Here is a 14931-nt window from a genome sequence, read left to right on the forward strand (position 1 = left end):
GGTTCTCGATGGCCGTCACTGTGCCCGCTTTGGGGCTTTGTTGAGCTGGCCATGCTTTCTGAGTCCAGGCAGTCGGGATCCCAACGTCGGGATAATGACTGTCGGGATCCTGACTGTCGGAGAAACATACCACACCCGCCATATGATATTAGAAATACACCTGAACAGATACTAAGATACAAACCAATCACAGATACAGTATAGCTATATAGTGTTATTAGAAACCAGCCATACATAGTGGCACTATTCCTATACTGCAGAATAGAAGGAGAAAGTTGTGCTTTGTTGGTACCTCAAAAACCGCTGACTCTATACAAGTTCTTGCTGCTCAGAGCTTTATTATAACAATCACGATTGTACATATTAGTTGGGAAAGGATTTAAAGAGTCTCACTGCCTACTTCAATTAAGTCCGTTAGTTTTTTCTGCCCCAGATACAGTCCAAAGCCAAAGAGGCCCCATAAAGTCCCAAATTCTCTGTATCAGACGGATGTGAAGGGAGGGGTTCTGCCTTACAGTGTTTACATTTTCCCGCACTTTTGAAGGAGCGCCCTCCTACATAGGCTACAATGAGACTGTCTGCACTCCTGTCTTAGTCATAGGATCAGCAGAAATAATCTTGTGGCCCTGAGGCTGAGGAGTCCATGAAGTGTGCTGAAGGGCCAAGAGGAGATTACCACACAGCAACAGAGTCACAGCATTGTGTAGCATATACATAACTATACACCGTTTGTATCATTGTGTAATGTAACATGACTATGTCTTTCTGTAGTCTGTACAAATGTTAGGTGTGTAAGACTGATGTCTGTGTGTACTAAGTGTTGTCATGCTTGCAGAATGTGTGATTAGGGTTTTCCTTTACATTTTTTTCACTCTTTGCAGGTTTACAGCAGGGTAGGTTTACGGTTAGGTGCAACTACACATCTGTGTGAGTTTACACTATGTTTGTATGTTTCCTGGTACTTAAATGTTCATGTGTATTAGCATGAACTTGTTTCTATACAAGTTTCCGTGCCCACATGGCAGCTCTGCCTTTTTTGCCTATGTATTTTAAAGGCTTTCTTTTTGGATCCCTCCCAAGGCACTACTCTCCACAGTTTCTTCTCTGGGAAAGTCTCGGAGATAACTCAGGCAAAGGTTTATTAGCACAAAGGGGTAGCTGGCACATTGATGCCTGACAGATGATGCTCCTTTTTGTTCTGGTCCCACTGATGTATAACTGGTGGATAAATAACTCTGCCAGATAGAGACCAAGGTGATGAGTGATCTGACCTGCCACCAGGACGATAACGGGCAAGTAAACCAATCACAACAAGCAGAGAGCAGAAGGCTAGTGCTGTTAGTGCTTTCTGTCCTCTATGCCTATAACCTGTGCCAGTCTCCCTAGTCCTGGCACTAGCGCAAGCCGTTCGCACTCTGCCTCCAAGAAGGGAGACGCGTAGGCATACCCTACATTCCTCTCCTGGAAGTAGTCTTGTGACATTGTATGAGTTTAGACCCACAGGGAGCCTTGCACGCTCAACGCTGGCCCCAGGTGTCAAGCAGCTCCAACGCAGGCTGCAGCCAAGTGCATTAAGAGGTGGTATCCAGGAGAGCAACAAATGACGCTCGCCCACTTCTCCCACCCGCAGTTGAACAGGATTGTCTCTAGTTGGGTAGAGCTGGTTTACCATTAGATGCACACTCTTATAATCTGCTCCCACAAGATTCTGTGCTACACAGGTATAGACCCCAGCATGGGCTGATGACACTACTTGTATTTCCAGTGTCCCTTCTTCTTGTACTTTGTAGCCTCCCCAGTCCGCAGACACTCCTAGACGCTCTCCTGTGGGTGTCACCCAATAAATTTGTGGTTCAGGTTCAGCAAGTGCTCGGCAGTGTAATGTGATACTTTGTCCACTGGCTGCTCTTACACGAGGTGAAAAACTTGGTACGGGAATAAGGGGCAGGCAGCGATCACTCATTTCACGAAATGGGACTAATCGTAACTGTGTGCGCCTTAATTCTGGGGGTTCGGCACACAATGTGGATTGAGGTTCCATAAAACGAACATGAGGGGCAGTGGCATTGACCCAACGGATAACACAATCACATCTCAATGGATTTCCATGCATGGCAATCTCTTGTAGATTCGGTAGTGATTCAACAGTTTCCTTATGCAAAGAACTCAGAGCATTGTTATTAAGCATCAGTGTTTCCATGCGTGGCAACTTCTGAAATGCCCGAGGGTGAATGAAAGAAAGTTTAGGATTGTTGGTTACTTCTAACTTGGTCAGTTCTGGTAGGTTCACTAGTGCTAGTTCATCAATAGATACCAACTCCTCCATACTGTTTAAACCTAGTTCTTTTAACTGAGACATGTTTGCAAAGTCTTTTTGCTGAATTCTACTTAAAGGGTTCTTGTTGAGATCCAAAAATTTCAGGCTAGGAACCCTTTGTAGTGCACCCTTTGGCACCTTAATCAACTTATTGTCATACAAAGAGAGACTTTCTAAGTTCAGCAATCCTTCTAGGGCAAAGTCTGATATTTCCTTCAGCCCCATACCTGCTAGAACAAGACTTCTTAAATTGGAGAGTGGCTTAAAGTTCATGTCCAGGATTGAACTCACCTTGTTGCCACCAACCATCAACACTTCTAGGGCTGGCATTTCCTTAAACCACTGGTTATCCAGGGTTCTCAGTAAATTTGAATTCAGATGCAGTCGGAGTAGACGATGTAGTCCAGAGAAAGCTTGTGGAGATATGTCAGACAGCTGATTGTGGTTCAGGTACAACTCTTCTAGGCTCTCAAGCCCGGAAAAACTATTGTTGGGCAAGTTTTCCAGCTGATTTTCTTCAAGGTGCAGGCTTACAAGATTTGGTAGGCATCTGGCATTAAAATCTCTGATATGGGAGAAGCTGTTCTGAGACAAGTCCAGCTCTGTCAGATTTCCCAGGTAACCTACTTCTTGTTGCTCCAGATATGCTATATTGTTGCTCTGTAGGAGAAGTGTATGAGTGCCGGCTGGTAGAGCAGTTGGAACAGCTGTGACAAACAGGTCATTGCAGTCTACAGTGTTGGCTTCTCTGTAGGCTGACCTTGGAGTGTACCAGGGACGGATTTGACAGACGCATTGTGATGGGCACTGCACCTTCCAGGGCACAGCAGGAATCCCTGCAAGAGCGGAGGATGCCCAAAATAGGATTATTTTAGTCACGAGAAGTCTCATCCTGCAGCCAGGAGAAGAATAGTTAAAGATAGCCTTCCACATTGATTAATGTAGTTTACTTAGAATAATGCAGCAGATACATCCAGAATACGTTATCATAAGCAACATGTGTCAACACCCCTCTTCCATTACTGTGAACACCAGGACACTGGGCACCTTTTCTCTGTAGCATCATTTAGCCGTCCAACTGTTGATTTGATCTGTGGAGACAAAGTGTTATTGGTTAGGATAGGAATGCAGAACATCAGATTACGTTGTATATCCAGTTTATTGTATATTTTCTTTTTTTTTTCCTCTCTCTTACGCTGTTTTATTCATTTAGCTCCCTTCTCTCTACCTGACCCTTTGCTCTCACTACCATTCTCCCACACAGAGCACCTCTTTCCTTTTACTCTTTTCAACCCTCATTTCCCGTTTCCGCCATCCCTAGTGTTTTTTTTAATTCTTCATCTCCTCCTCCCTCTGTATCGCCCCCACAGGCTGAGCCTTTTCTTTCATGGCCCTTTCTTTCCAGAGAGCCTCTCACTTGTTGCCATGGCAACGGATCAGCAAGCACCAGACATGTTCTATTTGGCCAGATATGCAGCTCTGGCCTCAAAAGGATAGTGTTAAGAGAAAAAAAGGAGTTTGTGAGCTGTGCAAATAGCCTGGTCTTACATACTTGTTTGCAGATGAGCCTTGAGTTTAACTCCTGTCACTTCAGGTTTTAGTGTAATATTCACAGCATAAAAAGGCATTTACACATGATTTGAGAAGCATTTGGACTGCATAGGCTTCTCTTAGTTATTACTGAAGTACAGTAGTACTACTTTGAACATCTGGTAAATACTATAGCCACTTACCATAGCATTACTATGTACTACAGTTGAATATCTATCAAAGCTTAGAGAGATAAAGTACCACTCAATCATCCTTTCAATTCTTACAGCCTGTAAAGTGACCGGAGCTGAGTTTGTACTTCATGGGCCAGATGCACTAAGCTTCAAAAGCGATAAAATGGAGAGTCATAAACAACCAACCAATCAGCTCCTGCCTGGCATTTTTCAAACATAAAAACCAGTGCCAATAACGTTCATTTATAAAAACACATTTAATAATGACAACAATTAAAATGAATAAATTAATCAAAAAATAGATGCTGCTAGAAGGGGATTGAGGGCCAGTCGGTACGGTACCATAGCTGCATAAGATGATGAGCTCAGTTCCTATGATGAAATAAAGTCCACTTGGTTGAACTGCATGCCAACCAAGTGGACTTTATTTCACACAACTGCTGGGGATTGCTATCCCATATGTGAATTTCCACCCAAGAAAGAGAAGTAATACTTGGTCAGCAGTGGACTTTCCTTTTATTGGATCCATCTCAGGACCCTGATAAGAGGCATCATAGGAACGGAGCTCATCATCTTATGAAGACAGCTACGGTACCGTACCGACTGGCAATCAATCCCCTTTCCCTCTTAATTTATTCATTTTAATTGTTGTCATTATTAAATGTGTTTTTATAAATGAACGTTATTGGCACTGGTTTTTATGTTTGAAAAATGCCAGGCAGGAGCTGATTGGTTGGTTGTTTATGACTCTCCATTTTATCGCTTTTGAAGCTTAGTGCATCTGGCCCATGAAGTACAAACTCAGCTCCGGTCACTTTACAGGCTAAGCCTATTTTCTTTACAGTACAAAACCACCACCCTAAGGTCCTGTTGAATGTTGTTCATTTTTTTATTTATCAGACATCTAGAATGCTAAGGGGGATTGGAGAAATATAAAGTACCATCCAATTGGCTCCTTTACAGGTCTTTTACATTGTACAGGTCTTTGAAAAATGACGGGAGCTGACTGTCTTTATCTCTCTCTCCATTTAATCTTTCCAAGCTATGATAAATCGCCCCCTCAGGGGATGCAATGAATGAAACTGAAACACAAGGGCGAGTATGTAATGAGGACCGATTTTTAGCATCCCTGGAAAAGTCTTTCAAAGAAGAACGTAGTAATGTTCAACTTTTCCTAGGAATTTGGCCAATGTAAGGGTTTGCGTATTTTATGCTACAAATGCAAAACTCATCCAACTTCTGATGACCAGGAAATGTCTAATTGATTTGGACCCACTGGAATGCTACGTATATAGTATACCGGTAATAGTTGCAGGCCAGGAAGTAGGGAGCTGAGTTAGCAAGCCTCACACCAAACAGCTTTATAAAGTAGAGCTAATTGTTTGGGGGAGTTATAATTGACAGTGTTTAAATTAACATACAAGTACAAAATGAGAGCACATTTGTGATAAACATTTAAAAAACTATTTCTAACCTTAAAAATGCAAAAAATAATTTGATTTGTCACAATAGCTCATACAATGATAAGCGGCTTGTCAATATTTTGTGTCTAATTGAAACTATCTGCATAACAAATATTGTTATACTGTTTGTCTGGGAAATACTATCAAAATATTTTTTATGCAGATATAGTCGCAATTACGGTACATATAGAATATAGGCAAGCTGTATATCATTTGAATCAGCTAAAGCTGATTGCATGTCTGATTAGCATAGTGATGTGCATAACATGCAGTTAATGGGGGGAAATTACATGTACAGTACATGAGATATTTTGACAAATCAAAGTACATTTAGTAGTTTTAAGATTAGAAATCTTTGTTTAAATGTTTATTTATTACAAAGGTGCTCTAATTTTGTACATTTAAGTGATTTTGAAATATGTCGATATAACTCATCCAAACAAAAACATCTAATTATGACCAACTTTATAGAGCAGTTTTATGTCTGACTTTCCAACTCGGCTCCTATTATCGGCTGAGATGTATGTTTAACATGGGCAAAAAATCTGCATCTGACTTTTTACCGTATTAATGTATTTGAAGCTGAAAGCTTCTGATCTTTAGCGAACTCGGACACTATTACATTACCTGACTGTCAGATTTTTGTGTAAAAATCAGATATTTCACACGACCGGACTTAACTCAGTCCTATTACATCCTGGCCTAAAGGCCTCCATACACTGTGGCGACTTCTCCCCTCGGAGATGTCACACTTAGTGCTCCCTTGACCCCGGGACCTTCCAGGTGTGGTTCTTTTACATGTAATATATCGCATACAATCCCCACCGAGCCTGCCCGGAGCCAGAAGGAATTCTGCTTCTCCTGCTGTGTGACTTGGTGGGTCCAGTGCGACTCAGACCCGCTACCAGTCACCTGCAATTTGGGCGCTTTTTCTGTGATTGATTGCTGCAATTGATTGCAGGAAAAGAGCCAAAATTGCAGCTGAATGGCCCAGTGTATGGGGCCTTTAGTGTGCTTGTACATTTTCAGAGTAGGATAAGCTATGCTGTCAGTGTAGCCCAATGGCTGCCTAGCGTAGTGACTACGCAGCGAGCCCCGCCAAGGGCCGTGGATTACTTTACATGTATTCCGCGTCTCGCTGCGCTTGCCACACTTTATAAAATCAACTCCACGCCGACATGGATAGTGGGGGTATGAATAGGTCGGGGATGCGTAATGTGTCCCCTCACGGGGCTCGCTGCTTCAGGCTGGCGTGGATAGTGGGGGTGTTTCAGGAACACATATCTGACAGGGACGCTGACTACGCTGGCCGTGGGAACACTACGCTACTTCTGATAGGGACGCTGACTACGCTAACTACGCTAAGCGGCCGCGGGAACACTACGCTACTTCTGACTGACTACGCTAACTATGCTGACCGCTCAAACACTATGCTGATCCTGACAGGGACGCTACGCTAACTACGTAACGGGCGCCGTGCTATTACACAAGTACCTAGTTTTCTTCTTTTACCGCAAATTACTGTACTGGTACAGTAGATAGACCTATTTACAAAAGAGTACTCTAATTCTATAGAAAAGGACTATATCAGGGTTGCCTACCCTTCCAAAATGATCGATAGGCTAGTGGAAATCGGGTCCGCCCCCCGGGAAAACAGGCAAGTCTCCCGGAATCCCCCAGCCACCTGCAATTTCCACTTGATGGGGGATCTAGGGAGACCGAAGATGCAAAACTCGTCATTGTGGCCCCGCTCCCCACTCTGCAATGTCTGAAATACCGGATGATGATGATGATGATGATGATGATATCGCAATGGCCACACCTCAAATACAGCACATCGTTTCAGCCTGGCCTTGGGCCACACCCCCTTCATGGCATGTCCGCCAGCTCCGCCCCCTACTCCGGCTAGCTGGCTCCCCTCTCCCAGAGAGGGCAGCTGAAAAGTAGGCAACCCTGGACTATATATTTCAGATTAGTATGGTTGTCTCTGGCAATTAATACTTTTAAAAATGGAAAACTTATAAGGAAGTTCTCTGAATATGAAATAGTGCAGTATCCCAGTAACAAAGCTGCCTATGGTCACAATGAGAGACCGGATAATGCACACGACATTCAGGCAATATGAAGTCATTACATAAACAGATGTAAAGATGATTTGGATATTTTCAGAAAAATAAAATATGAATTACTATTAAAAGAATATAATATGGTAATTTAAAAATGGCTTCTAAAATGTATTACCCTGAAAGACAAACTGTAAAATCAACAGTACAGTGTTTACCTTTTTTAATGGAATAAAATAAATACAATAATTGTAGAAATGTCTATGGATATGGATGTGCTATATAACGCAGGCATTTATTTAGGAGTATTATAATCTGTCTCCTAGCCAGCGCAGGAGCTCTTACAATAGCATTGTCTGGTAAGAGAGCAAAGGATCTGCATGGAAAGCCACCTCCTTCTATAGACTGAAGCATAGAACAGAGGTAATTTATAACCCCTGCAGTGTCAGCATGAGCACTTAATACCCAGCAATGAGGGGGAAGGAGAATCACAGATAAAATATGTGAGCAAAAGAAGCCCAGAGCATGACAATGGTGTACTGGAAAGGAAAGAGATAGAGGCATACAGTTAGATAAAAATGAAACTGTACAATTTTAGAAGGAAATAATGAAAGCAACATAAGAAGTGACATTTGAAACTAATATATGAAAAGAATAAAAGTAATCAGACAGGTGGAGCTGCAAATGTACAATAGAGAGAGTAATCAGACAGGAGGAGGTGCAAATGCACAATAGAGGGAGTAATCAGACAGGCGGAGGTGCAAATGCACAATAGAGAGAGAGTAATCAGACAGGTGGAGGTGCAAATGCACAATAGAGAGAGTAATCAGACAGGTGGAGGTACAAATGCACAATAGAGAGAGTAATCAGACAGTAGGAGGTGCAAATACACGAGATAGTAATCAGACAAGCGGAGGTGCAAATGTACAAAAGAGAGAGTAATCAGACAGGTGGAGGTACAAATGCACAATAGAGAGAGTAATCAGACAGGCGGAGGTGCAAATGCATAATAGAGAGAGTACTCAGACAGTAGGAGGTGCAAATACACGAGAGAGTAATCAGACAGGCGAGGTGCAAATGCACAATAGAGGGAGTAAGCAGACAGGTGGAGGTGCAAATGCACAATAGAGAGAATAATCAGACAGGCAGAGGTGCAAATACACAACAGAGAGAGTAATCAGACAGGTGGAGGTACAAATGCACAATAGAGAGAGTAATCAGACAGTAGGAGGTGCAAATACACGAGAGATTAATCAGACAGGCAGAGGTGCAAATGTACAATAGAGAGTAATCAGACAGGAGGAGGTGCAAATACACAATAGAGAAAGTAATCAGACAGGCGGAGGTGCAAATGTACAAAAGAGAGAGTAATCAAACAGGCAGAGGTGCAAATGCACAATAGAGTTTAATCAGACAGGTGGAGGTGCAAATGCATAATAGAGAGAACAATCAGACAGGTGGAGGTGCAAATGCACAATAGAGAGAGTAATCAGACAGATAGATGTGCAAATGCACAATAGAGAGAGTAATTTGACAGGTGGAGGTGCAAATGTACAAAAAGAGTAATCAGGCAGGTGATGCAGCAAATGCACAATAGATAGAGTAATCATACAGGACGTGGTGCAAATGCACAAAAAAAAGAGAGTAGTAAGACAGACAGAGGTGCAAATGCACAAATGTGAGAGGTAGCTATGAGAGCTAGGAACCCATTTACCATTGAATACTTGTGGCTAATTGACAAAAAAACACCCATTTTCGGGGTGATCCACAACTATTAAGTACCTCCCAAATGTATCCAGGAAGGACCGGAGCAGGAATCTCAGATCCCTGCTGCGATCCATCCTGCCCCACTCAAAGCCGCATCCCCCATAGGTTTTAATGGGAATTTGATTCAGTCTGTTGTATCAATACCAATCTCAGCATCGCATAGAGTCCCGGCGCTACCGCCATTCTAAGATGGTGGTAGCCCATTTTAGCCTAATGTTAGGATTGCCACCAAGGTGGTATTAGGTAGCACTGTTGCTCTTGCCCAGCAGTCCATAAAGCCTACTGCAAGCTAAGGCTTTGCCTATAACAGTCATTTTCCCCCAGCAAATTAGGTCCACCAGGTACAAGGGTGCCACCAGGTCTTAAGTTGTACAAGGCTGCTACAGGAGGCTGGGCAATGCAAATTTGTGACTGGAGTCTGACTGGAGTCAGACTGGGACACAGGAGATAGGACCAGACACACAAGACAACCAATAACTTTAGCACACTACCATGTGCTGCTGGCACAGGACCACTGATGCAGAGGATACACACTAGTGCCACAGAACTGGAGATAGGAAACTGAACAGGATTATTCAGAGTTTGTCAGGGTTTCACACACTAGTCAGGATCTGTACAGGATCAGGGTTTGGAGTGAGTATAACCAGCATGGAGACTAGGGCAGGCTGGATTATAATGGGAACAATCAAAACAGCTAGAAAGGACAAGCCCCTTTAATGAGGAAAGTCACTGCAGGTGGGCAGCCTAACACAAAGGCAGAGTGCTAATGGCCTAATTATGTGACAGGTGAGACTGCACACAGAACACAGTTACACAGACCAACCAGAGGTGCCTTGTAACACCTATGGGCTACAGATCACATTGTGGTCCGCGGGGGTCAGCTTTAACCAAAAATTTTTTAATAGGCTCCCACAATAATAAAATGCAACTCAAATTTTAAACATGCTTAAGAACATCCTAGAAACTACACATATAAAACTAGCAAGAGACTTCAATCTGTGCCGATATTTCCGACAGGTGGAAATAGCGACACTCGCCTATTTCATGCTACTGTCTCCGACAGCATTGAAGGCTGTCAGTTTCGTCTTTTTTTTTAAAAGTCAAATCTGTTTTGTCTGACACGACTGTGGATTGTCGAATCTGTTCCGACTCTCAACAGTCAGAACATTGAATTCTGACTGTCGAGATAGTGTTGGAAGCCGGTGAAAATGGTAGGATTACGACTGTTGGGACGTTTTGACAGTTGGCATCCTGGATTGAATACTCCCCTTAGTCTAGATATACACTACACGATATGCAAACAATACATAGTGGTTAATGATTTCATTTGTATACCCAGTCAAACAATATTGTGCGTACACACTGTGCGATCTTCTGAATAACCAACAATATATCATTAGTGGCTATGTCCAGGAGTATGCTGTTGTTGACAATATCCTCAAATTGAGCTGCATGTTTGGATGACAGAGGATGTCGTTGCTGACCTGCGGGAGTGTGCCATTTATCGTAATGAAATTGTCTTGATAATGATAAATTGAGATAGTGTGTACCTAGTTAAAGAAGTACAGTGGCCACCGTAAACAAACCAGGTGGTAAATATCATTTTTGCATGAAATGAGTTTATTTGAACTACAGACTTAACAGATTAGGAAGATATACAGAGATCATTTCAATGCTGAGCAGTATCACATCGAAGGTCAAATGGGGGAAGTGCTCAGGTGCTTCTAATTGGTAAATTTACTAAAGCTTCCAAAAATAAAAGGAGTTGATATTGCAATATCACCTCTTTTCATTTTCAGAATCTTCAGTAATTTTACCCCTAAGAGAGCTGAGTCTGAGCATTCTGCATTCATCATCTGAAGCATATACTAGTAGCGAAAAAAACTCAATAGTATTGGCATACTTCCATTGCATATATTACAATAAAACAACTTACTGTACCAAAATGTGTGTGTGTGTATATATATATATATATATATATATATATATATATATATATATATATATATATATATATATACTGTATACAGGGAAACACTGCTGGCTCTATTGAAGTAGGAAGGAACCCCGGCAATATTGATCTACTGCAGAAAGGAGTGCCAAACCACATGCTACATGAATTGGACTGTGCTTAGTCCTTAAGAGTCAAGGCACCAACGCAGGATTGTCTTTATTTTTCTGGATAATAAATATTCAAAAAAGTACTCTGTGCTAAAATAGGAAATATATTTAATTCTAAATCATAAAAATGGATAAATTAATTTATCCATTTTTAGATTTAGAATTAAATGTATTCTTTTAGGGCAGTGTCCTTTTTTGTATATTTGTCTTCTTCTCGTGTGGCTTGAGTACCCACATTCCACTGCAGCCTGAATAGAAAACTTAACTAAAAATATTTGTAGGCCTGGGACACCACCACCCTCTATCGTATTACCATCACTTGTTTGTTATTGATTTTAAGCACCCATATCTACTGTTGTCATTGTGACCTGACAGCGCACAGCCACCTTCTTTTCTCTTTTCTGGATCATGGCAAGTTGCTCAGCACTTTCTCACTGCATTTCAGCACGGTACTTAGCTCTTATTTGCACTGTAGCACTTATTTATTATTATTTATTAACAGTTTCTTATATAGCGCAGCAGATTCCGTTGCGCTTTACAAAAGGGGACAGTGATACAACAAACTGGGTATTTACAGACAGTCAAAGTTATGAGGGCCCTGCTCTCAAGCTTACAATCTATATCTTATACAAGCATTGGACTTTAACTGCAATAGGGAGGCAGACTGATTGGGCTATAACGATCTTCCATTTATGGATTTAGATCTACCAAGTTCACAGAGGCTGAAATTGGATCAATTTTGTTCCAAACAAAAACCTCGATCACACAGCCAGGATGTTCAGATGAAGATATATACCATCAATTGCACAAATGGAGTAAAAGAGAGACCAACTATTTACTGAATGGGAGCACTTTATCCAACTACTATTGGGCCAAAATGATCCTAGGGGATTTTGTATAAAAAACTGTCCCACTATTGACAGTGGATTGCCTTCTTAAACAAATGCAGTTTTAATTGAATGATCCTCGTAATAGAGGAATCGGGTAAAGAACATAAAAAAGCGAAGAAGAAATAATTTGAAATAAAGGAAGAACATACTTGAAGATCCAGCAAACTAAACGCTTTGGAAGAATTCACAGATTACATGTGACCAATATAAAAAGGATCTTTTAAAATACAAGAAAAACAAATGGACCACAGTCCATTATCTACTGATTAGGAGGATAAGAAGGTGTATCGGTGGCTCTCAGGAATAGAGCAAAAAAATCTTCCAGCTCAAAGAAATAGCTGGCGACAAAAGAAGAGAAGAATTCCGAATGAAGTAACTACGACGCAAAGTGACAGTGATTTTCCAATTTGCTGACTCTGACGTCTCCACTACTCTGTGGTCTGCCCCTTCAATGCAAGTACAAGAGAGCCATTCCCCTTTAAACCCACAATGCGTGGGGGCCAAACCAAAAGAACACATAAAATCAAACAAGAAGAAAACATAATTTATAATCTATCTAAAAGACAATTTAAGGATATAGAGAAAAGAACAAAGGTCTTTGTTGTATTCCAACTAATTTACATGATGATTTTAATTGGAAAGTTCAAAATCTTCGATTTGAGAGGAATTTAAGGGTAAAATAATTTTTCCAAAACAAAATGAGCACTGAAGCACTGTCTCCTTCCATATCTTCCACCACATCTGAAAACACATAGCACTTTCGACCCTTTTTCCTTAAATTCCTCCATATAAATATTTTCCCGACTTTTGGAAAATAGGTAAACAGATATTGTCAAGCGCAACCTAAAGTGTTCCATAATTTGGCCCCTTATGAACAAAAGGCCTTAAAATATTTATCTCTGGACACCTCCATTGTAATCCGCCTGGCGGAAAAGGTGGGGGATTGTCGTTCAGGATCTCACACAATATAAAGAGGAAATAGAAAAACAACTAAGGAATTTGGAGACATATCAAATACATACAAAAGTGAACTGGAAGCCATCTTAAAACAAGCCGTATCGGATAAGGTGATGAGTGAAAGAGAAGTTAAAGCATTGTCACAACCATTCCCTATTACTCCGGTTTTATACACCATCCCAAAAATACACAAAGACCCCTACAAACCTCCCAGAAGACCCATAATTTCAGCAAGAGGGTCCCTATATCAGCCCTTCTCCCAGTTTTTAGACTTTTTAATACAACCCATTCATGATGAGCCAGACTAATTATACTGTAGCTAAACTGAACATGTTCAGTGCAAATGCCAGGTTGAATCTGGTTGTTAGAGTAGGACTTGCAGTGAAACAGCTTAAAAGCATTGATCAATTAATTAACTAAAACCCCATTATTTATTTGATTATTTATAACACTTTACTAGGTGTAACAAGCTCATATACATGATAAGTTGTTATAAGATGAACCTCCGGAGACACCCAGGAAAGCAAACTGAAGCTGGGAACAGCCTTACACTCGCTGCCGGTGACTCCTGGAGGAGGGTCAGTGCTTCTATGTCTTGCCGGAAGCCATGCCCAACTAGTCTCATCATGTCTGGACTCTGTATATATATATATATATATATATATATATATGGATCTCGTATGCCCGGCACTCAGACCCCCCCACGGGGTAACTTGCTCCATTGCCTGTCTGTGCTGACTAAAGAGCCAGAAACATGTAGAAGATGGAGGAAAACAGCGGCACTCAGAGTCTTGAAACGATGCAAAAAACTTGAAACTTTTACTGATCTACAGTTTCGGGGTAATCACCCCTTCATCAGGTCCTGATGAAGGGGTGATTACCCCGAAACTGTAGATCAGTAAAAGTTTCAAGTTTTTTGCATCGTTTCAAGACTCTGAGTGCCGCTGTTTTCCTCCATCTTCTATATATATATATGTATATATATATAGCAGCAGAACAGGCGGCACTCAGTGATGGATGATCAATGAAACCAAAAAAGGTTTAATGAAACTCAAGGCAACGTTTTGGGGCTGCGCCCCTTTGTCAAGCCAGAAAGACAACAAGTGACATGGCTTTACAAAGGGGCGCAGCCCTGAAACATTGAGTTTCATTAAACCTTTTTTGGTTTCATTGTTCATCCGTCTCTTAGTGCCGCCAGAACTGCTGCTATACGTACATTCAGGATCATGGGATGTTGCTAAGGCAACCAATCAGAATCTACTTATTTATTAAGCACCTTTTAGAAGATAATAGATAGTATATGTTTGGTTGCCCATAGCAATATCCCATATCCCATGTTAAATAGAACTCCCATCTTAGTAAAGTTCCCCCACTGTATCTTGCTCACCATAGTGTACAGTCTATGTGGATTTCCCTCAGCAAACCATTGCAAAGTAATTGTTCTATGAGAAAAACAAGCAGTACAGCATAAAATGTAAGTGTTAACTTAGATAAGGACATGTTCTTGCCCAAAGCTGTAGCATCCAGCCCAATAACTGATGCTGAGCAGTGTAATGCTGAATCTGTGAAAAATATACATAGTAACAGTGAGAATATTGTATAGGTTGATTTTTTTTTTTTTCTGGAAAT

The 14931-nt window shown here is 41.3% G+C and overlaps 1 protein-coding gene across 1 annotated transcript in view; it reads right to left on the reverse strand.

The window, feature by feature from the left end:
• Positions 1–318: 318 nt before the first annotated feature.
• Positions 319–14931, reverse strand: part of LRRN2 (leucine rich repeat neuronal 2) — a 40974-nt gene continuing 26361 nt past the window's right edge. Inside the window, exon 2 of the mRNA XM_083172904.1 lies at positions 319–3408. Coding sequence (XP_083029030.1) covers positions 1142–3250 — 2109 coding nt within the window. The 5' untranslated portion in view covers positions 3251–3408 and the 3' untranslated portion in view covers positions 319–1141. The remainder of the gene's footprint in view (positions 3409–14931) is intronic.

This window comes from Crinia signifera, chromosome 2 (assembly GCF_055691185.1).
Source record: "Crinia signifera chromosome 2, ASM5569118v1, whole genome shotgun sequence".
Classification (NCBI taxonomy): Eukaryota; Metazoa; Chordata; class Amphibia; order Anura; family Myobatrachidae; genus Crinia; species Crinia signifera.